The 21,588-nt window shown below is 51.2% G+C and overlaps 1 protein-coding gene and 1 long non-coding RNA gene across 3 annotated transcripts; one reads left to right on the forward strand and one right to left on the reverse strand.

Annotated features, from left to right (window-relative positions):
• The first annotated feature begins 1,264 nt into the window (after positions 1–1,264).
• Positions 1,265–20,936, forward strand: SLC51A (solute carrier family 51 member A). 2 transcript variants are annotated; one of them, XM_031009689.3, is made up of 10 exons: positions 1,265–2,004; positions 4,105–4,235; positions 5,254–5,348; positions 14,414–14,568; positions 15,125–15,198; positions 15,603–15,761; positions 16,297–16,408; positions 17,422–17,568; positions 19,925–20,030; positions 20,569–20,936. In XM_031009689.3, the coding sequence occupies exons 1-10, from the start codon at positions 1,963–1,965 to the stop codon at positions 20,703–20,705; spliced, it is 1,158 nt and encodes a 385-aa protein (XP_030865549.2). In that variant the 5' UTR covers positions 1,265–1,962; the 3' UTR covers positions 20,706–20,936. The 2 variants fall into 2 exon arrangements, with proteins under 2 accessions (XP_030865549.2, XP_055238713.1); XM_055382738.2 differs by lacking the exon at positions 4,105–4,235 and having other exon boundaries at positions 1,265–1,389.
• Positions 1,278–15,622, reverse strand: LOC115934033 (uncharacterized). Its single transcript, XR_004069883.3, has 6 exons — positions 15,250–15,622; positions 10,577–10,664; positions 6,775–7,053; positions 6,076–6,171; positions 1,678–1,866; positions 1,278–1,403 (listed from the first exon to the last, which is right to left on the reverse strand). It is a non-coding gene; the product is annotated as an uncharacterized lncRNA (long non-coding RNA).
• Positions 20,937–21,588: the final 652 nt, after the last annotated feature.

The raw sequence follows: 21,588 nt of genomic DNA on the forward strand, positions 1-21,588 counted from the left end.
TACTCCTTTCCCAGGTTTCTTAAGCATGATTATGTTTTACAAATGTCTGTATTTAGCCAGTTCTTGTTTTTCTTTCAATGCAGCTACAAAGTCACAAGCTATGCAAGGCCACAAGTTATGCTATAGATGATGTGACCTGTCATATGATTAAGTACTTTTATTTATTGTAAGTCTGCTTATAAAAACCCCGCTCTGTCTTTGTTCGATGCTCAGCTTTTTAGATGAGAGTCCACTAAGCCAGTGCGTACCTGAAATAAACAGTCCTCTCGTTCTCTGTCTCAGTCTTGCCAGTCCTCAGTTTCCTGCAACATCTCTACTAAAAATACAAAAATTAGCCAGGCGTGGTGGTGCGCACCTGAAATCCCAGCTACTCGGGAGGCTGAGGCACGAGAATCGCTTGAACCTGCGAGGCAGAGGTTGCAGTGAGCCGAGATCTCACCATTGCACTCCAGCCTGGGAAACAAGAGTGAAACTATGTCTCAAAAACACAAAAAAAAAAAAAAAAAAAGAAAAGAAAAGATTATGCGAAATGGAAGAAACTAGGCACAAAAAGCCACATATTGTATGGTTCCACTTCCATGAAATATCCAGAGTAGCCAAATCCATAGAGGTCAAAAGCAGATTCGTAGTTGCCAGGGTGTGGGAGGAGGGGGAACTGGAAGAGATGAGGTTTGTTGTTGTTGTTGTTGTTTTGAGACTGAGTCTCACTCTGTCACCCGGGCTGGAGTGCAATGGCACCATCTCAGCTCACTGCAATCTCTGCCTCCCGGGTTCAAGCAATTCTCTTGCCTCAGCCTCCCAAGTAGCTAGGATTATAGGCACCTGCCACCATGCCCAGCTAATTTTTTTTTTTTTTTTTTTTTTGTAGTTTTAGTAGAGACGGAGTTTCACCATGTTGGCCAGCCTGGTCTCGAACTCCTGACCTCAGGTGATCCACCCACCTCAGCCTCCCAAAGTACTGGCATTACAGGTGTGAGCCACTGCACTCGGCCTAATTTTTGTATTTTTAAGAGATGGGGTTTCACCATGTTGGTCAGGCTGGTCTCGAATTCCTGACCTCAAGTGAGCCACCTGCCTCGGCCTCACAAAGTGCTGGGATTACAGGTGTGAGCCACGGCGCCCAGCCTCTTTTTTGATTTTTCAAAACTGACTCTCATATTAAGGAAGCCAAAACTTAAGTGATAACTGAAGTGATCGTGTTACTGACCACAGGTTCTTTAGGCTCCGATAAAAATTGACACGAGGCCAAGCAAATTTCCCAGACAAGGCTTTATTAGGGGCTTCCGTTCCACCACGGGGGAGACAGCACCGCAGGGAGAGTTCTCCGGCTGGCTCCCCAGGGGAGTGTGTTGTGGCGTCTTGAGGAGGGCGACACGCGTAATTCATGAGGTAGGTGAGCGTTCCTGCAGGAGTGACAGAACACACAGGGATAGTTAGGAATCGCGGTAACACGTACATCGCAGGATCAGAACACGACGAGAAAGCCTCTCCCTGGCAGAGGCTTTTGTTTTGTTTCTGTCTTGTCACCGAGTCTGGAGTGCAGTGACAAGATCTCGGCTCCCTGCAACCTCCGCCTCCCAGGTTCAAGCGATTCTCGTGCCTCAGCCTCCCGAGTAGCTGGGATTACACCACCACACCTGGCTAATTTTTGTATTTTTAGTAGAGACGGGGTTTCACCTTGTTGGCCAGGCTGGTCTCAAACTCCTGACACCTCAGGTGATCCGTCCGCTTCGGCCTTCCAAAGTGCTGGGATTCCAGGTGAGAGTTCCCGCGCCGAGGCAGAGGTTTTGGTCTTGTAATGAGGCCGAGGGTAAAGAGTGGTCGTGCTTCCGGCTTCGTGCACACAAAGGCAATGGAGTTCATTCCCTGAAGTACAAGATTGAAAGTGCGACGCTGCCTATCTTCATTTTTCAAGGTCGTGTGATCAGTGGATGTGGCATTTTGTGTAAGATTTATAGTGGAATGCTGCTTATCTTAATTCTTTCACTGTCCTTCAATGAGCAGGTAAGAAAAAAAAAAGAAGAAAAATGTTGGGGGGGGAATGCACTAGCGAATGCATTAGCGGGGTTGGGAGCCGAGTCCCATCCCTCCTCTGTCTCCATAAGTGTCAGATGATGCTATCATATAATTTTGTGGGAAAAAATAGGCCAAAGAAATGAAATTCAGAAGGACTTATTCTTTTTGGTTCTAAAATCAGTTTCTGAGAGCTGGCAGGCCCCAACTGCCAAGAGGAGACCCTGGCGGCCACAGCTCATCCTCTCTGACCAAGCCTTAGCTGGGGATGGGCCGGCCTCCAGGCAGGGCCTCCCACTGGCTGGATCCCGGGCCACGCTGTACAGAAGACAACCCCCTAGAGACCTTGGGTGGGGCAGAAGCCCCCTTCCCTCACTGACACCCTGCCGGTCTCTCCTGGGGTCTCCTAGTCTCTGCTGCCCAGTGGGGAAGCACCCGTCTCAGCCCAACCGCAGCCCCCTCCAGCTCCCTCCTGCCCTTTCACCTTTCCTGCCATTCCCCACTGTGTCCTGAAGTTTCTAAGAACGTCCCCAGCGCCCTGTTGTCAGCTCTGGGAAGTCTAAAGTTCAGGGCTTTGGGTAATTAAACCCAAGGCCTCTCAGTGGGCTGGGGGTGAATGACCTGGCGAACGTGCCTGCGGAGATGCTGGAAGGAAGCTGAGTCAGTCTGCGTCTTTGTCAGGGTGGGGCTGAGGCCAGTGACCCTCTGGGGGTCAGGGCCCTTGCAGGCCTCTTCCTTCCCTGACCTCCACCTTAGGAGGCAGCTGGCCCCTGAGACGCCTGCCTCACGACATTGTCCTGTCCCAGGAACTGGACTTTAGGAGGAGGGGAAACTGGAGGGGGATGCAGCTTGACTCTTGGGAGAGACTTTGGGGTGTCTGGGCACAGGAGTGGGGAGTCCTCCGGGTACCCCATCAGGTACTGCTTCCACTGCTTGTATGGCCTCACCAGCCCAGCGCAGGAAGCCCCCTCTCCCTTCCCAGAATTGACCCTCTGCACCCTCTCCTGGGCCCTCTTCTCACTACCTCCATCTCCACCATGCCCCAACAGAGCCCCTCCCCTGCTTTGGCCGCTCTCCACACCCCACGGCTTTCTGTCTGACCTGGTTTCTTAGCCTCTCCGGACCTCAGCCTCCTTATCTGTAAAATGGGAATAAGGATACTACTTCCCTTGTCACGCGGTGGTAAAGTTTAAATAAGCTAAGGAACACACTGCATGTCCTGCGGGCCCTGGCACACCGGACATGCTGACAGACGCTGGCTGCTTTCATCAACTATGCAACCAAATTCTAAGGGGCCCTTCGTATGTGTCAGGCTGCGTGCCAGGAACCTAGAGGTACCACCATACCACAGTACAAGATGCTGTGTCTGGCTTCGAAGAGATTTCAGTCTATGTGGAGAGAGAGAAAAGGGAAGCTATCAGCCAATAAAATCGTTTGCAAGCCTATAATTCAGCAGGTTTTCAAGACCTGTCAAATGCCCAGCAATCTCACTCTGCAACTCTGACTCTTAAATACAGCATCTTCCAGCCCAGCGTGGGGCTGGCTAAGCCCGTCATCCAGATGGGATGAACTGGGGTCTGGGAAACCCACACCGGCCTCATCTGGCTTTTCCAGCCTGTCCTCCCTTCCACACGTCAGGCTGACAGCACCAAACACAGCCGAGGCCTCAGCCCTGAGTCTCCCTGCTGCGGAGTGCCCGAGCCTGAGTTCCAGCAGGTTCGCAGGGGCTGCTGACCAGGGAGCACTGCGGTGAGGAGCGAGGACTTCGTCCCCACCCCGGCCCAGGGCAGGGGCTTTGTGGTGAGCCCACCCCACTCCAGAAGCTCCTGGAAGGGCAGGGCAGACTTGCAGCAAAATCCTATAGGATGGGCCGGGCCAGAGGCAAGGGGTGGCCAAAGGCGCCTGTCCAAGAGGTGGGAGGGACCACACCTGGGGGCAGGGACGAGTCAGGCACAGGGAACTCCGCCAGCCTAGAGGATCAAATTCCTCCAGGGTGAACTCTGAGATAGAAAGCTGGCCCTGGAAGCTCAAGGAGGGAGAGCGGCAGAGGGGAAGACTCTGCAATTCTGCTTGCCCCCCACCCCGGCCCAGGCAAGGCCACCCTGCCCCCCGGCCCCCACCTGCCCGCCCCGCCTGCCCTTCCTCACCCCGGGTGCCTGCGGGATTGCTGGAGAGAACGCGGCGATGGAGCCGGGCAGGACCCAGATAAAGCTTGACCCCAGGTAAGTGAGGGCGGCGGGCCCTGGGCCAGTTGCTAAGCAGCGGTGGCCCCTATACCGCGGCCTGTCCTCTCTCCCTCCCAGAGCCCTTTGGCGGCCGCACTCAGAATGAGACAGGACTGAAAATGCTCTAGCTGTTCCTAGGTCCTCAGGGACAACGTGGGTTTGGGCCAGGGTGTGACACTTCAGGGCCTCGGCCTTGCCCCCCAACGTGGGGAGAGAAAGATCCCAGAGCGGGGGCTGTGGAAGGCATTCGCAGAGGAAATGGCAGCATCCCTCAGCAGCAGGGGGCCCGTCCGTCTGTAAGGACTCACCCTTCCTCTGGGATCCTGCTCTTCCTCTCTGGTCAGTCCCTGGGCTGCTGCCCGACCAGCATGGAGAGAATCCACGGTGGGCTCTTCAGGCACGGCAGCCAGGCACACCCTGGCTAGGTGGCAGCTTGTCTTACTCCCCGACCTGGGCCAGTTCTCCACTCCCTCTAAGAAAAGGGCCCTGAGGCCGGGCGCCTGTAATCCCAGCACTTTGGGAGGCTGAGGCGGGAGTCCAGGAGTTTAAGCCCAGTTCCAGTTTGAGTCCTGGAGTTTGAGACCAGTGTCTGAGCAACATGGCGAAATCCTGTCTCTACCAAAAATATAAAAAATTAGCCGGGCCTGGTGGCGTGCACCTGTAGTCCCAGCTTACTCGTGGGGTGGGGGTTGAGTAGATCACTTGAGCCCAGGAGGTCAAGGCTGCTTGTATGAGCCAAGACAGACCACTGCACTCCAGCCTGGACAACAGAGTAAGACCCTGTCTCAAAAAGAAAAAAAAAGGAAGGAAGGAAGGAAAGAGAAGGGGAAGGGAGAGAGAAAGAGAAAGAAAGAGAGTGAAAGGAAGGAAGGAAGGAAAGAAAGAAAGAGAGAGAAAGAGGCCCTGAGGGGAAATGGACAAAGTCCTGCACTCAGGAGTGGTTGAGGGTCCAGTGTGCAACCCTCCCCCTTCCCCCAGCCCCCGTGGTTCTGAGCACAGGCTGGTGTCTCGCCAGGTACACAGCAGATCTTCTGGAGGTGCTGAAGACCAATTACGGCATCCCCTCCGCCTGCTTCTCTCCGCCTCCCACAGCAGCCCAACTCCTGAGAGGTGAGTGGGGACCCTCCTCAGAGGGAACTGAGAGGAGGGAAACCAGGATAGCTGAGTGGAGCTGGGGAGAGGCGGCCCTGAGCTGGTGCACCTGGGCAGCCGGGGAGAATAACTGGCCCGATGTCTGTCATCGTGGTTAAGGCTCTGGAGAAGGGCAATGCCTCAAGGAGTCAGTGGGTCAAAAGGGGAGCATGAGAGCCTGGCTCTGGAGAGCAACCGTCATGTTGGGCCTCCACAAAACTGGCCTCAAAGCTCATTCAAACTGCGGACACTGCGACCTGGGGCGCTTTTTCAGACCCCAGAGCCATCTGGGGACCCAAGATGGTGCCCAAGTGGTCCAAGCGCCATCGGGTCTCCTGGAGGGCCGCACGGCATCCGCCCTGGACCCATGTCACTCTAGAGTGTGGTTACGGTGAGTGACGTGCTTCACACAGGTGAACCAGTTGTATTTGTTTTACGATCCAGCCTTTCTGAAAAACCTTTGTCCTCACTGGAGCATTCTGTTGTCGGGTTTTTGTGTGTGTTTTTGTGGGTATTTGCCTCATTCCACCCCTGAGCTCTCAGGTGGACAGATGGGATTCAAAAACCTGTTCTACAGTGTTTATTGTAGTGGAGTAATTGGTTTGCAATAATAAGTCATAATTTTCCACTGAAGGGGAGGGTGTGGGGATCCCCGAGGCCAGCTCAAGTTCAGCTGTTGGAAGAATTCCTTGACTGGAAATTTTACCTTTGCGTTTTGTCGCTCTGTTTCCTGAAGATAACTTGGGGTGCTCCTGGTCGTCCATCTACTGCTTTGATTCCTTGGATCCCACCCATTCTTTCACTTTAAGAAAAAACAAGTAATTGTTGCAGAGGTCTCTGTTTTGCAGCTTCCCTTTTGCAAGAAGCACTTTTTCCAAATAAAACAGTAATTAAAAAAAAAAAAAAACCATAGGTGAACCTGCAAAAGTCCTCGCAGTGTTGGCCAACAAGATTCTATTACTGAATTACTTTTGAAAGTGAAAGGCATTGGCTGGGAGCGGTGGCTCATGCCTGTAATCCCTGCACTTTGGGAGGCCAAGGCAGGTGGATCACTTGAAGCCAGAAGTTGGAGACCAGCCTGGCCAACATGGTGAAACCCCGTCTCTACTGAAAATACAAAAATTAGCCGGGCGTGGTGGCAGGCACCTGTAATCCCAGCTACTCGGGAGGCTGAGGCAAGAGAATTGCTTGAACTCGGGAGGCAGAGGTTGCAGTGAGCCGAGATCACGCCACTGCACTCCAGCCTGGGCAAGAGAGTGAGTGAGACTCCGTCTCAAAAATAAATGAAAAAAAAAAAGAAAAGAAAAAGAAAGTGAAAGGCATAGGATGGGGCTCAACTTATTCCCCGGACACCAAAAACATTGAGAATCACGGCCCGAGCAAGCTTAGAGAAAATGTGACTCACGCCTGCGTTTTATTTTGTTTTCCTGCTGCATATTGACTATCTCTGAAATGTTGGATACAAGTCTGTGTCTCTGTAGCACATTTAATGCGTTTCCCAAGCAACAGGAAGCTCTCAGTATGCGTTCTGTCGCAGACGTGGGCGTGTCCCTGGGCTGTGTAGGGCTTCATTTCAGATGATCTGAACCAGAGCGGTTGCCAACTGCCAGTGTCCGGAGATGCCTGGTGGCCACTCTGTGGTTAGTGGCAGTAGGTGGCTGCTACATCCAGTTCCAGGAACCTCCTGTTGAGAGAGTGCAGCTGGTGGTACAAGCCTTCCCTTACACAGCAGCTCTCCCCCCAGGGAACATTTGGCAGTGTCGGGAGACTTCCGGTTGCCACACTGGAAGGTGCTACTGGCATCTCGTGGTCAGAGGCCAGGAAAGCTGCTAACCTTCCTACAGTGCACGGGAAGAGCCCCCACAGAAAAGATTATTCAGGCCAAAGTGTCAATAGTGCTCAGGTTGAGAAACCTTGCCTCACGCAGTGAAAACGGTTCTCACGTTGCTTTGCTTCAGAATGTGCAAACGGAAACCCCAAGGCTGTTCAGAACAGGCCATTCTGAGTCTGCTAGTCCAGCAAGCCTCGCTGCAGGCAGAGTGGGGAGGATTTGGCCAGCGGGCCCTCCTGGGACAGGGAAGCTGAGAGGATGAGTTCGGGGGCGCCCCAGGCCCAGGGGAGTGAGGTCTGGCAGGATTCAAGGATCCTGGTGGAAGAGCAGGGGACAATTGAGAGGGCTGGGCAGGTGAGGTGAGGCCTGCTGCGCGCTGGGCTGGCAGAGGAGCTGTACTTTATCCCGCAGAGAGAAGGAGCTGGTGAAGGCTCTGAGACTGGGAGTGGCTGGATGAAAGTAGTGCTTCTCGGCCATTAGTTAGTAAACAGGATGGACTGCAGAGGAAAAGCCTTAAGAAGCAGGGATGCGGCCGGACACCGTGGCTCATGCCTGTAATCCCAGCACTTTGGGAGGCTGAGGCAGGCGGATCATTTGCGGTCAAGAGTTCAAGATCAGCCTGGCCAATGTGGTGAAATCCTGTCTCTACTGAAAATACAAAAATTAGCCAGGTGTGGTGGCGCGTGCCTGTAATCCCAGCTACTCAGGAGGCTGAGGCAGGAGAATCGCTTGAACCCGGGAGGCAGAGGTTGCAGTGAGCCAAGATCGCACCACTGCACTCCAGCTTGGGTGACAGAACAAGACTCCGTCTCAACAACAGCAAAAAATAGGCAGGGATGTAAATGAGAGGTCGTTGCCCCGGCCTGCCATGCGGGAAAAGAGTCCGAGGCAGGGCAGTGGCAGGGAAAGAAGAGGAAGGGTTGGGAAACAGGCAGTTCAAAGAAAGAGCAGGCAATCTAGGAAAGACCTAGGCGTGTAAGTGCTGGTTCTGGGCAATGGTGACGGCACAGACAGAAATAGGAGAAGCAGGAAGAAGTGCCTCTGGGAGGCTGTGGCGAAACTCCTTCCTCGCTTCGTTTGTAAACTCTGTTGTTCCTTAATTTTTTCTTTTTCTTTTTTTTTTTTTTTGAGACAGGGTCTCGCTGTGTCACTCAGGCTGGAGTGCAGTGGTGCGATCTCGGCTCACCCCAACCCTCCACCTGCTGGGCTCAGGTGATCCTCCCACCTCAGCCTCCCTAGTAGCTGGGACCACAGGCACATGCCACCAAGCCCGGCTAATTTTTGTATTTTTTTGTAGAGATGGAGTTTCTCCATGTTGCCCAGGCTAGTCTTGAACTTAAAATTAAATGCTAAGAAAACTATTTCAGGCCAGTCACGGTGGCCCATGCTGCAACCCCAGGAGGTCGAGGTTGCAGTGAGCTATGATTGCACCACCAGCCTCAGCCTGAGCAACAGACCGAAACCCTGTCTCAATTTAAAAAAAAAAGAGAGAGAGAGAAAAAAAAGCTATTATTCTAGAAGAATGATTGAATCAATTTTTTTTTTATTTTAAAATCACAGCTCACAGCAGCTCGAGCTCTGGGCTCAAGTGATCCTCCCACCTCATCCTCTCGAGTAGCTGGGACTGCAGGCACACACCACCATGCCTGGGCTAACTTTTAATTTTTGTAGAGGCAGAGTCTGACTTTGTTGCCCAGGCTGATCTCAAACGCTCCAGCTCAAGCGATCCTCCTGCCTCGGCCTCCTGAAGGGCTGGGATTACAGGCGTGAACCACCGTGCCCGGCCTTAAAGCTACTTTTTATTGAACAAATACTACACGCCAGGTGCTTTGCTAAGAAGCTTAAGGAGAGGATAAGTAACCTGTCTATGGCCATAGAGCTATTAGTAAGTGGCATTTTACTTTGTTTTTGTTTGTTTGTTTGGTTTGGTTTTTGTTTTTTTGTTGTTGTTGCTTTTTTTTTTTTAAGAGACAGAGTCTCGCTCTGTCGCCCAGGCTGGAGTGCAGTGGCGTGATCTCAGCTCACTGCAAGCTCCGCCTCCCAGGTTCACGCTATTCTCCTGCCTCAGCCTCCCGAGTAGTTGGGACTACAGGCGCCCGTCACCACGCCCGGCTAATTTTTTGTATTTTTAGTAGAGACGGGGGTTTCACCATGTTAGTCAGGATGGTCTCGATCTCCTGACCTCGTGATCCACCCGCCTCGGCCTCCCAAAGTGCTGGGATTACAGGCGTGAGCCACCGCGCCCGGCCTGGCATTTTACTTTGAACTGAAGTGTCTGACTCCAATGCTGTATACTGTGCTCCTAACCTACTGGAAGCAAATATGCAATCATGGAAATAATTTTTGGTTAGAAAGCTGGGATTATGGGTGATTACTCTTTTTTCAAATTCTTATTTAATGTTCCTGTTTTCATTATTTTAAAAAGTAATCTTTGCTATTCCAGAGACAGTGGGAAATTTAATAGTTGCTATAAGTATGATTATATTCAAAATGGTCAACTAGACAAGCATTTCCCAAAGTCTCAGACTCTTAATCCCAAGGAGTCCTTCATGGAAACAGAGTTCTGTAGGAAGTTAAGTTTTGTGACCAGGCGCGGTGGCTCACACCTGTAATCCCAGCACTTTGGGAGGCCGAGGCGGGTGGATCACTTGAGGTCAGGAGTTCGAGACCAGCCTGCCCAACGTGGTGAAACCCTATCTCTACTTAAAATACAAAAATTAGCTGGACATGGTGGTGGGTACCTGTAATCCCAGCTACCTGGGAGGCGGAGGCAGAAGAATTGCTTCAATCCACGAGGCGGAGCTTTCAGTAAGCCGAGATCGCGCCACTGCACTCCAGCCTGGTGACAGAGTAAGGCTCCATCTCAAAAAAAAAAAAAAGAAAGTTAAAGCTAAGTTTTGTAAAAGGTGCATTCTAGACCCTCCTTTTGGAAATTTACAATGTAAATTAGCAGATTAAAAATGTCAGTACGCTCTGCAGGAATCATCACATTTAACCTTAATTCATTTCCAAAAATTCTTTAGCTGTGGAATACTTTTGTCCCATAGTGTCTATTTAGATGCCCTTTTGGGGAAATTGAGTTCAACCAGCAAAGAAGAGGCCATCTCCTAAGAAGATAGTTTGATGGACAGCCCCAGTATCGGGCTATGGATGCTAAGGAACTTTTCCTTTCCTAATTAGAGTACCAAAGGCAACAGTTAGAAGACACTGCAAAACCATTTGTGTTGAACAGTCAGAATCTGCCCCACCCTCACCTTCATAAACGGAACGGCCCTCCCAGGGTTGCCTTTGATAATCTCTCCCATATCCACGAGTACACACACCTGGAGTCACTGTGTGTCATGGTTAATAAGAGTGTGGGCTTAGTCACGAATACCTGCGTTTAAATCTCCGCTCCTTCACTTCCAGGCTGTGTGACCCTGGGAGACGTGCTTCCTTCTCTGAGCCTCGTTTCCTGAAAAAGTCTATAAAATGCAGATGATGACAGGAATTCTCATAGGTTATTTCTTTCATTCAACAAATAGTTACAGAGCCGTTACTCCTCCGGGCATTTGAGAACAAAGCACAAGCTTGACAAGGTCCCTGCCTCCGTGGAGTGTGCACCACAAGGTGGAGAGCCGAGAATAAGCGAGTAAACAGCTGTGTAAATACAAATAGCCCTGATGTGGGCGGAAGGAGGACGTAACGTCACCCGGAATGGAGATGTTCACGGAGCAGGGAGCAGTTAGGGAAATGAAGACTGGGAAAGACTGGGTTGGTGGCGTGTGAAAGGGCAGTTTTTACGCTCTCCGAGGGCTGATGAGCACAAGGGGCTGGGGGTAAGAGAGGCTCTAGCAATGGCCCCCGCTTCCCAACCACAGAACATTGGTTTTGGAAAACCACCTGCATTAATGTTGGCTTTTTCCTATCTGTACTTTGCCTATTGTCTGAGTTTTTTTTAATTAAACATTTCTATTATAAAAATCATTCAGGTTTAGTTAAAAAAAAAAAAAAAGAGAGAAAATACAGAACAGTAGAAAGAGAAAAAAATCATCTACAGTCCCACCCAGAGACAGACACAGCAAATATCTTAGTGTAATTTCCTTTTTTTTAATGCCTTTTTTTTTTTTTTTTCAGACAGTCTGGCTCTGTGGCCCAGGCTGGAGTGCAGTGGCGCGATCTCAGCTCACTGCAAGCTCCGCCTCCCAGTTCAAGCAATTCTCCTGCCTCAGCCTCTCCAGTAGGTGGGATTACAGGTGCGCGCCACCTTGTCTGGCTAATTTTTGTATTTTTGGTAGAGATGGGGTTCCACCATGTTGGCCAGGCTGGTCTCAAATTCCTGACCTCAAGTGATCCACCCGCCTCGGCCTCCCAAAGTGCCAGGATTATAGGCATGAGCCACTGTGCCTGGCCCTTTCTCTATGTTTTTATTTAACATTTGTAGAAATCATACTATTCCTAAAATTTTATGTTCTGTTTTTGTAAGCATGATACAAAATAAATTTTTCACATCATTGTATATTTGGAAAAATATGTTCTTTTCTAAAAGAAGGTTTATTTTTGTTATAAATACATATTCATTATAGAATAATTGGAAAAGAAAGACACTAGGGATTTTCACACACAGAGAAAAGGCCATGTGGGGACACAGTAGAAACGCGGTTGTCGGCCGGACCCGGTGGCTCACGCCTGTAATCCCAGCACTTTGGGAGGCCGAGGTGGGCGGGTCAGTTGAAGTCAGTTCAAGACCAGCCTGGCCAATATGGCGAAAACCGTCTCTACTAGCTGGGCGTGGTGGCAGGTGCCTGTAGTCCCAGCTACTTGGGAGGCTGAGGCAGGAGAATCACTTAAACCTGGGAGGTGGAGGCTGCAGTAAGCTAAGATCAGACCAGTGCACTCCAGCCTGGGCGACAAGAGTGAAACTTCGTTGAAAGAAGAGAAGGGGGCGGGGGGGCGCGGGGAGGAGATGGGAGGGGAGGAGAGGGGAGGAGATGGGAGGGGAGGAGAGGGGAGGAGAGGGGAGAGGGGAGGGAAGGGGAGAGGGGAGGGGAGGGTAGGGGAGGGGAGAAGAGTTGTCTGCAAGTGGAGGAGAGAGGCCTCAGGAGAAATCAAACCTGCTGACACCTTGATCTTGAACTAGCCTCCAAAACTATGAGAAAATAAATTTAAGTTGTTTAATTTTTAAAAAAGTGACTACTCAGAAAAGATAGAAAAAAGTAAGTAGAAAAGAAGACACAAATCATCCATAGTCCCATCACCCAAACATAAGCATTGCTAACTTTTTTCAGTATTATAGGTATTTTCCTTTTTTTTTTTTTTTTTTCACCCAGGCTGGAGTGCAGTGGTGTGATCCTGGCTCACTACAGCCTTCACCTCTCCCCGAGTAGCTGGGATCACAGGCAGGCGCCACCACACCCGGCTAATTTCTGTATTTTTAGTAGAGGTGGGGTTTCACTATGTTGGCCAGGCTGGTCTTGGACTCCTGGCCTCAAGTGATCCGCCCACCTCAGCTTCCCAAAGTGCTGGGACTACCAGTGTGAGCCACCATGCCCGGCCGAGGGTCAGCGTATTTTTTGACAGATTCACCCATAGTCCTGGTTGGTCCTGTGGTGCCACCAGGTGCGACTGACTGAGACAAGAGCTCCAGCTCAAGTCTGTACCGTGGCCACCTTTCTCCCTGTTTTGGTTTCAGCAGTCATATTGCTCCCACTGGGCTGCCCTCATGTTCCTTAGTCACCAAAACACAGGGCAGACTAGCTAATCCCTTCCTCGTGCTCACCCCGCAAGGCAACAGCGCAGTGACTGGAGTGTGGCAGTTTTTCCCCTTTCTTCCTCTTATCTAGTCAGGTAGCAGGTGCAAAGGAGGGTCCAATAACTAGAAAAGACACTTAGATAAATGACCACAGGGTCACTAAGGACCTAGAACCCTTTCTTTAAAACTAACGGCTGCATTAATGAATCACGTTTGTTCGGAAACACATATTGTGACTATATTCGTTTTTTTCTGTTAGCAACGGTGAGGCCAGATGAGGTCTACCAGTATTTGTCAGTGTCTGCTATCCTCCGGCCACTATCAGGTGAGCTTGTTAAAAATGCAGATGACTGGGCCCATCTCAGATCTATGGACGCACATGTCTGAAGGTAGGGCCTGGGCAGCTAGCTGCTTTTTAACAACTCCCAAAATGACTGCGATATCCACGAAAGTTTGAAAACCTTGGACTATAGGTCATGTAAGACCAAGCATGAGGCCAGCGTGCGTCAGGTGTCCTTGGGGTTTTTATTTGATCCGTTTCTCTTTTGTTGAAGTTCCCCCCTGGCCGAGTGTGGTGACTCACGTCTGTAATCCCAGCACTTTGGGAGACCAGGGTGGGAGGACTGCTTAAGCCTAGGAGTTTGAGACCAGTCTGGGCAACGTAGTGAGACCCCGTCTCTACAGAAAATTTTAAAAATTAGCCGGCCGTGGTGGGGGTGTGCGCCTGTAGTCCCAGGCTACTTGGGAGGCTGAGGTTGGAGGATGGTTTGAACCCGGAAGGTCAAGGTTGCAGTGAGCCATGATCACACCACTGCCCTCCAGCCTGGGCGACGGAGTGAGACCCTGTCCTCCTCCCCACAAAAAAGTTCTCTGCTAATGTCCTGGTTTCACCATATAATTTTGGTGAAATCAACTTAAACAGATCCAGAATGTCCCATAAATTATATTCGGCTTCAATTATGTTAATTGATCTACATTTGCTAGTGCAGCACCTGGCACTGGAGATAGAAAACTGAAGTGGGGTCGGGCACGGGGGCTGAGGCCTATAATCCCAGCACTTTGCAGGGCCAAGGCGAGTGGATCACTTGAGGTCAGGAGTTCGAGACCATCCTGGCCAACATGGAGGAAACTATCTCTACTAAAAATATAAAAATTAGCCGGGCATAGTGGTGGGCGTCTGTAATCCCAGCTACTTGGGAGGCTGAGGCAGGAGAATCACTTAAACCCGGGAGGTGGAGGTTGCAGTGAGCCAAGTTCACACCACTGCACTCCAGCCTGGGCAACAGAGTGAGGCTCCGTCTTAAAAAAAAAAAAAAAAATGACTATTTCTTAGTCAGGTTGAATACTCTAAGTCTAAAAAATCCTCACTCCTGTGCACGGGTGGGAGCCTAGCTCCAGTAAGGCAATTTCCATCCGAGGAATAAGCCCAGGCCTTCTCCCGCTCAGTCCCGGTCGTCAGCTCTCTGCCTTCTCCTCCTCTAGCCCTGGGCCCTGTGGAACTTGCCCTCACCAGCATCCTGACCTTGCTGGCGCTGGGCTCCATTGCCATCTTCCTGGAGGATGCCGTCTACCTGTACAAGAACACCCTTTGCCCCATCAAGAGGCGGACTCTGCTCTGGAATAGCTCGGCACCCACGGTGAGGCCCCCGGGGCTGCCCTGTGGGGGGAACTGAAAAGAAGGCAGAGACCAAGGTGAGAATTCCTCTAAACTCAGCACGTCACTTCAGCAAAGAGTGTCCTGCCACGACCCGCGGGGGGCGGAGGTTTGCAGTCCGATCTCCCCTTGCAGTTAGGATCCTCTGCTTGGAAGGCTGTGCAGTGTTTGAATTCTAAGGGCTGCGGAGACAGCTGGAGACCTGCTCAGCCCACCAGCCGCCTCACTCCTTGCTCCCCGCTACAGTGTTGCCATTTAAAGAGCTTCCTTCCCGTAGAGGCAGCCGTGGTTCCTCAGAGTGTGGGGAAAGTCTCATTCCACAGGGTCACACTCAGCTCCACCCTTACGCTGAGGCTTTTGAAACACCCTCCCACAGGTCCTTGGTTTGCTTGACTTAATTAGTTCTTTCTCCAGCTGGCAACGTTTAAGGAACGCTGCCTCGAATGTATAGGTTTTGCCTCCTGCGCCCTTGCCGCAAAAGGTTTCCGGAGCCTCAGGTCTCCCTCCCGCCCTCACCTGCTCCTGCCCCTTCTGAGCAGGTGGTGTCTGTGCTGTGCTGCTTTGGTCTCTGGATCCCTCGTTCCCTGGTGCTGGTGGAAATGACCATCACCTCGTGAGTGCCCCGCCTCACCCCACCTCCAAGGGCCCCTCTGCTCCCGCTCACCGGGACTCCAGAGTCCGTGTCCTTGATCCCAGCTGACCATGAATCTGGCCCTTCCCAGCTTGTGCTAGTTCCGGGCTCTCGCGCTCCTGGCTCTGCTCGGGGAATGCCTCATTTTGGCATCTGGCACATTCCTCAGCCAGCCCTCTGTTCCCACGGTCTGAAATTCCCCTTCTCCCAGTCCTGTGGGCCGTCTCCTCTCCCTCGCTCCTCTTGGGTCACACACCCAGAACGCCCAGCCCTAGCTCTTCCCCTCAGTAAGCCCCACCTCTCCCTGCTGTCTTTCTCTCTGGCAGCAAAGGGGTGTCCCTGCAGCGTGCCCCGACCTCGTAGGCCCACTTCTCTCCCCACCCCAGGTTTTATGCCGTGTGCTTTTACCTGCTGATGCTGGTCATGGTGGAAGGCTTTGGGGGGAAGGAGGCAGTGCTGAGGACGCTGAGGGACACCCCGATGATGGTCCACACAGGCCCCTGCTGCTGCTGCTGCCCCTGCTGTCCGCGGCTGCTGCTCACCAGGTGAGGCGGGGCCAAGGTGCCTTCCCCAGGAGCCGGGGAGCCTCTCCTGGACCCCTAGCCCCCTTCAAGGCTCTGGGAATTAGGCGTGAATAGGCCAAAGCCAGTGACGGAAGGGTGGGCATCCCACAGCCAGGACCCACGGGCGTCACCCTCAGGGGACAGGGGAGCAGAGGAAGGACAGCTCCTCAATTCTCATCACTGAACTTCACTGCACCCTGCAAGCCTTAGCCACACAGAGAAAACTGGACTTGGGGCCATTCGCTTGCCCCTTCTGCCCACTTTGGTGAATGAGGTTGAGGTCACACTCCCAGACCTCGCTCCAAAGACGGAATTCTTGTCTGGAGGTGACTGGGAGGCTAAGAGGGTTCCCAGTACTCTCAACATTCTGCTTTTTTCCTCTGTCCCCATCCACTTAACCTGGTTGGTGTTTATGACGGCAGCCGAGCCTCAGCCCAGGAGCCCAGTGAGGAGCCGGGGCGTCTTCCTGGGGCAGGGGGTTTGTGGGCCCATGTTCCTAACCCTCTTCCCCACTCAGGAAGAAGCTTCAGCTGCTGATGTTGGGCCCTTTCCAATACGCCTTCTTGAAGATAACGCTGACCCTGGTGGGCCTGTTTCTCATCCCCGACGGCATCTATGACCCAGCAGACGTAAGCCGGGAGTAAGGGACAGCACAGTCCAAGACTCATTTAGTACCTTTGTGTTCTAAAAGGAATCACCAGAGCCAACACCCCTTGACAGAGGGCCCCAGAAAAGGGTGGCTGTGGGAAAACAGAGGCTCAGGGACTGCCAGGGAGAGAACCGCAATAGGCCAGGCCCCCAGGCTTTTTCATTACCGTTCCTGCCGTGGGAGAGGAGAGCTCAAAGGAAGCACCGGGTGCCATGATGCATGCCTGTGATCCCAATGGCTCACGAGGCCGAGGTGGGAGGATTGCTCAAGAGTGGGAGTTCAAGACCAGCCTGGACAATATAGCGAGATGCCATTTCTAAAAATGTTTTTAAAATTAGGCTGGGCATGGTGGCTCACGCCTGTAATCCCAGCACTCTGGGAGGCTGAGGTGGGAGGATCACTTGAAGCCAGGAGTTTGCGACCAGCTTGGGCAACATAGTGAGATCCCATCTCTTTTTTTTTTTTTTTTTTTTGCGACGGAGTTTCTCTTTTGTCGCCCAGGCTGGAGTGCAATAGCGCATCTTGGCTCACTGCAACCTCCGCCTCCCGGGTTCAAGTGATTCTCCTACCTCAGCCTCCTGAGTAGCTGGGATTACAGGCATGCACCACCACCCCTGGCTAATTTTGTATTTTTCATAGAGATGGGGTTTCTCCATGTTGGTCAGGCTGGTCTTGAACACCTGACCTCAGGTGATCCGCCCGCCTCTGCCTCCCAAAGTGCTGGGATTATAGGCGTGAGCCACCACGCCTGGCCCATCTCTATTATTTAAAAAAAAAAAAAAAAAAAAAAAAGTTAGCTGGGAATGGTGGTGTGCACCTGTAGTCCCAGCTACTCAGGAGCCTGAGGCAAGTGGATCACTGGAGCCAGGAGTGTGATGCTGCAGTGAGCTATGATTGCACCTCTGCACTTTCAGCTGGGTGACAGAGTGACACCATCTCTTGAAAGAGAGAGAGAGCTTGCCTGCCTCACTGACTACTTTCTGTTGCCACCAGATTTCTGAGGGGAGCACAGCTCTATGGATCAACACTTTCCTCGGCGTGTCCACACTGCTGGCTCTCTGGACCCTGGGCATCATTTCCCGTCAAGCCAGGCTACACCTGGGTGAGCAGAACATGGGAGCCAAATTTGCTCTGTTCCAGGTAACTATACCCTGGGAGAGAAAAGATGTTTCATAACCAAGCTACAGATAGTTGGGGTTAGTAAGTGAAGCCAATAAAGGCTAAAGTGGGCTGGGAATCTTTTTCATAAGCCTCACGTCTCTCATGAGATTTGGAAAATGATTCCTGTGCTTCCCGCTTTTGTCTTTCTGTGCTGGAATTGTTTCCCAGGGCTGCCATGACAAAATACCACAAATCAGATGGCTTAAAACAACAGACATGTCTTGTCTCATTGTGCTGGAGGCTAGAAGTCCACAGCGAAGGAGCCAGCAGGGCCGTGCTCCCTTTGAGCCCTGCAGGGAGTCCCAGCCTCTCCCTAGTTTCCTAGTTGCCAGCAGTCCTGGACCATCCTTGACCAGCATTTGCGTCACTCCCATTTCTGCCTCCATTATCTTGTTATATTCTCCCCTTGTGTTTCTGTGTGTCTTCTATTTTTTTTTTTTTTTTTTTTTGAGACGGAGTCTTGCTCTATTGCCCAGGCTGGAGTGCAGTGGTGCCATCTCAGGTTAAGCAATTCTCTTGCCTCAGCCTCCCAAGTAGCTGGGATAACAGGCATGTACCACCACGCCCGGCTAATTTTGCATTTTTAGTAGAGAGGGGGTTTCGCTATGTTGGCCAGGCTGGTCTCAAACTCCTGACCCCAGGTGATCCACCCGCCTCGGCCTCCCAAAGTGTTGGGATTACAGGCGTGAGCCACTGTGCCCCTCCATCTCATCTATTTTTAGGACACCAATCAAACTGGATTAAGGGCCCACCCTATTCCATTATGACCTCATCTTAACTAATTACATTTGTAACAAACTGTTCTTAAATAAGGTCACGAGTACTGTGGGGCAGGACTTCAACATAGCTTTTTGGGGACACAATTTAACCTGTAACACGTGTGTTAACAAACCTTACATTTGTCTCCTTGCTTCTTCCTTTCCTTTTCTACCTCTGACTTCCTAAAATCCTATAACCCATCAACACCAGCAGCAGCATTAGCATTAGCTACAGGACCTACCTACGCCCTGTGCCAGGCACTTTCACACATTACACTTAAATTTTCACAACCCCAGGAGTCATTATTCCCATTTTACAAAGGAAGAAACAGACCCAGAGATGTTCTTGCTCAAAGGCACATAAGGAATGGGGCTAGAATTTCTACCCAGGTATGTCTGACTCCTCCACACACCTGTCTTCTCCTTACCCTGCCCTTCATCTTCACAACGCTTCTGAAAATTCTCTCAAAGGCATGTTGGCCCACCTTCTACACGCTGCATTCTCCAACCTCAAAGATGACTTTTCCACCAAATGCAATGACTTCTAACCTAGTCTTGTTCTCCTTCTCTCTCCATCCTGTCTCCTTGCTGGTCTTCTACTCCCAAGGCATAATGACTGCCCTACAGTTTAACAGAGTGAGTTCACATACATTCTCATTTGATCTACGTACATGCCTCCCAAATGTGAACTTCCAGGCACATAGGAGGTAGAATGAAAGGGGCTATGGGAATAAAGAGAGAAGTCCCCGGAATGAGTCAGGGACTGAAGGGTCAGAAAGGTTCTGGGTCCCAGAAGTACTTGAGACCAGGCCGAAAGATAAAAGCCGTGTGATGGCCGAGCCTGCCCATGGTTAACGTGGGGGAGCCTGGGCGAGCCATGCCAGCCTTGAAGAAGCTGAGGTTTCCACACAATGTACTCAGGGAGGGCAATACTAAGATAAATGGTGCTTCCAGGGCTTCTGGACAGTGATCTTCTTCTTCTCCCCTTTCGCCTTCTTTATTTGGTGAAATATTGATAAAATTTGCCATTAATGATTTTGAAGTGTCAGGTTCTGTGGCATTAAGTACATTCCCATCGTTGCACTACCATTACCACCATCCATCTCCAGGCACCCATTAAACACATTCCCCATTGCCCTCTCCCTGCAGTCTCTGGGATGGCAGAGTTTTCAAAGGGCATTTTAATGGTTAATTGTCCATTATTCTAGGAGCAGGGACCTCAGGCACTTGAGCTAGATGGAATGACTCTTCTCTAATCACCCATCTCTTTATCCATTGAGTGCGCATTGGTAGCCATGGCTGAGAAAGGGAATTAAAAATGAACCCTTTAATCAGTTCTTATATCTTGTCAGAAACTCTAATAAACTACTGGGTAGAAAATAAGAATGTCATTTGCCTAAAGATGAAAATCCCACAGATTTTTAATGAAGTGAGAGCCTCAACCCTCTGTGACTGCACAGATCTGACGGTGGGTGGAACCTGCCCAGCGGAAGGGCAAGGCCCGGCAGGGGGCTGGCTGCGTTCTGTGCCGCGAGGGCAGGCCCAGTCCCCCCTTGCCTCTCTTTTATGTTCCGCAGGTTCTCCTCATCCTGACTGCCCTACAGCCCTCCATCTTCTCAGTCCTGGCCAACGGTGGGCAGATTGCTTGTTCGCCTCCCTATTCCTCTAAAACCAGGTCTCAAGGTGAGCACGTTAAGCCTCCTGTCCCATCGTGGGATGGATGAGACGGGGAGAGTCAGGAAAGAAGGGGCCCCAGAACAGACATTAGGCCAGCCTGACTTCTGCTCAGAGTGTTCAGAAGGGATCTTCGGGAAAGCCCAACAGAGGCTTTAAGGAAACTATGACCTCTCTGATCACACAGAAGAGAAGTGAAACCCCACAGCTTGAGGCCAGCCCTGAGGGCCAACCCAGGAAGCCATGGGTTCAGTCCTCAGCTCCTGGGAGAGGAATGGGAATGGTTAAAAAACAGAAGCCCATGTTGATGGAACACACATAAGAAATGGACTGTATGCCAGCCTCAGAGCACAGAAGTAGACAGCCAAGTTCCGGTTCTGGCTCTACCATTAACCCGCTGTGTTATTTATGACAATTTCGTATCCCTAAGTCCTGATTTGGGGATAAACTGGAGAAAGTGTTGCTCAACTCCTGTGCCCGGGCTGCTAGTAAAATACCACCTCTGTAACTCAGCATAACCTACGCTGTATTTCACCCCACACTGCAGTGATGAATTGCCACCTCCTCATACTGGAGACTTTCCTAATGACTGTGCTGACACGAATGTACTACCGAAGGAAAGACCACAAGGTTGGGTATGAAACTTTCTCTTCTCCAGACCTGGACTTGAACCTCAAAGCCTAAGGTGGATGGCTTGGACAATGAAAGGATGCTGTACTCATTAGAATACAAGATTCCTTTACTGTCCCTCAACCTTGACCAAATGGGAAGCATTCCCCCTTGTCAACACAAGCTGGCAGATACATTTGACTCTACAGATGAAGGTGAACAATGTTAGGATAAAATTGCTTTGGATCTTGCCTGGAAGGTGTTTTAAGTTTTGTAATAAACAAGATGATGTCTGAAAATGTGTAACTGGGCACCTTGCCTCTGTCCATGTCACTATTAACCCTTCAAGGTTGTATATTGCTGGCTGGGTGTGGCAGCTCATGTCTGCTATCCCAGCACTTTGGGAGCCTGAGGCAGGAGGATCACTTGAGCCCAGGAGGTTGAGGCTGCAGTGAGCGATGGTTGTGCCATACACTCCAGCCTGGGTGATAGAGCCAGACCCTGCCTCTGGAAAAAAAATAAAAGAAAGCTTACTGAGCTTTCCTAAAGCAAATGAAAAGAAGAGTATATAGTATTGTGTCTGGCATAAGAAAAGGAGAACTTGGTGAGGTGAAATAGCACCAGCCCAGAGTCTTGAAGAAGCCAGGGGCCCTGGAGAACAGATGGAAGGTGACCTTTCCCTGACAGGTGTGCTACTACGGCACCAACCACACGGGGCCCTGGTGGTCTGGGTCAGCCTCACTTTGTGGGACAATGGCTTTTGAGTCTTCAGTGACAAGCTACAAAAGGAATCTCCTGACGCTGTGGTCATGGAGCTTGATTTCTAAGGAGAGAATCAGCATGTGGACGCAAAGGCACCGAGAGTCCAAGTAAAAGTCCCAAATCCATAAAATGCAGCACACAGGTCAAAACACAGGACACGGCCGGGCGCGGTGGCTCATGCCTGTAATCCCAGCAC

Source organism: Gorilla gorilla, chromosome 2 (assembly GCF_029281585.2).
Source record: "Gorilla gorilla gorilla isolate KB3781 chromosome 2, NHGRI_mGorGor1-v2.1_pri, whole genome shotgun sequence".
Taxonomy (NCBI): Eukaryota; Metazoa; Chordata; class Mammalia; order Primates; family Hominidae; genus Gorilla; species Gorilla gorilla.